General features: G+C 41.5%; 1 protein-coding gene across 1 annotated transcript in view; it reads right to left on the bottom strand.

The window, feature by feature from the left end:
- Positions 1 to 511: 511 nt before the first annotated feature.
- MRPL39 (mitochondrial ribosomal protein L39) overlaps positions 512 to 881 on the bottom strand; it is a 14,435-nt gene continuing 14,065 nt past the window's right edge. Inside the window, exon 9 of the mRNA XM_005861212.2 lies at positions 512 to 616. Within this exon, the coding sequence (XP_005861274.2) occupies positions 569 to 616 (48 nt within the window). The 3' untranslated portion in view covers positions 512 to 568. The remainder of the gene's footprint in view (positions 617 to 881) is intronic.

Here is an 881-nt window from a genome sequence, read left to right as displayed (position 1 = left end):
CTGAGTGACAGCAACTTTGCAGAGTGCTGTCTCGCACTCCGGGACCCCTCGGGGGATGTCGGACTGCCGGTTTCGGCCCAATCCCTTCAGGCCAGGCCAAGGGACCCCACCTGCCAGAGGGATCCCGCTCACTCTGCAGACACCCGTGGAGCCCCAGCACCACCCCAGGTGCAGCCGGCTAGGGAGATACCATGGTAGGTTGACTTCAGGGCATGTCCAGCCCATCTCGCCCAGTCCGGCCCTGCTCGCCACCTTCTAATTAATTTCCTTTCAATATGCATGAATACGTGCACCGGAACTCTAGCATATTTATACATGTAGAAAGAGACTAGAAGGAGAAAATAGGCCAAAATGTTGCATCTGGGGACTGTGAGGGGACAGGTTATTTCTGTGTGAAATTTTTATTGTGAACAACATGAGCTGTTTTATCCTTTAGGGAAAGAAAAAAATAAACATCAGTATAAATCTTAGGGAGAAAGAGGTAGGTGATCTTTATGAGTACACACAAATATTACATAAAAAAACTTTTATTTTAATTTACTATACATGTTTAAATTTTAGGAAGCTACTAGGTAGATGCACTTTCATCTGCAGGTTTAGTTTGATCTTCAGTTACCTGTAAAAACATAAATAGCTTTACTTTTCTAATAAGCAGTTTTCATTTTATCCTTCACCCACCATTTAAAATCCTTCCATAGTCCTTCTCTTACAATGACCTTTGTCTGTCTCCTTCAATAGTAACTATTACTGAAAGTTAAGTAGAAAGAGAAGAAAACTTATAAGGCCAAATTCTCAATATAAATTATCAAGTAAAGCACAATTCCATTAAAAATATAGCCATATAACCTGAGGCTATAGCTAGGCTTCTCCAGTTTGTCATT

The sequence above is a fragment of the Myotis brandtii genome, unplaced genomic scaffold (assembly GCF_000412655.1).
Source record: "Myotis brandtii unplaced genomic scaffold, ASM41265v1 scaffold146, whole genome shotgun sequence".
Classification (NCBI taxonomy): Eukaryota; Metazoa; Chordata; class Mammalia; order Chiroptera; family Vespertilionidae; genus Myotis; species Myotis brandtii.
This window is presented reverse-complemented; position numbering and strand designations above follow the sequence as displayed.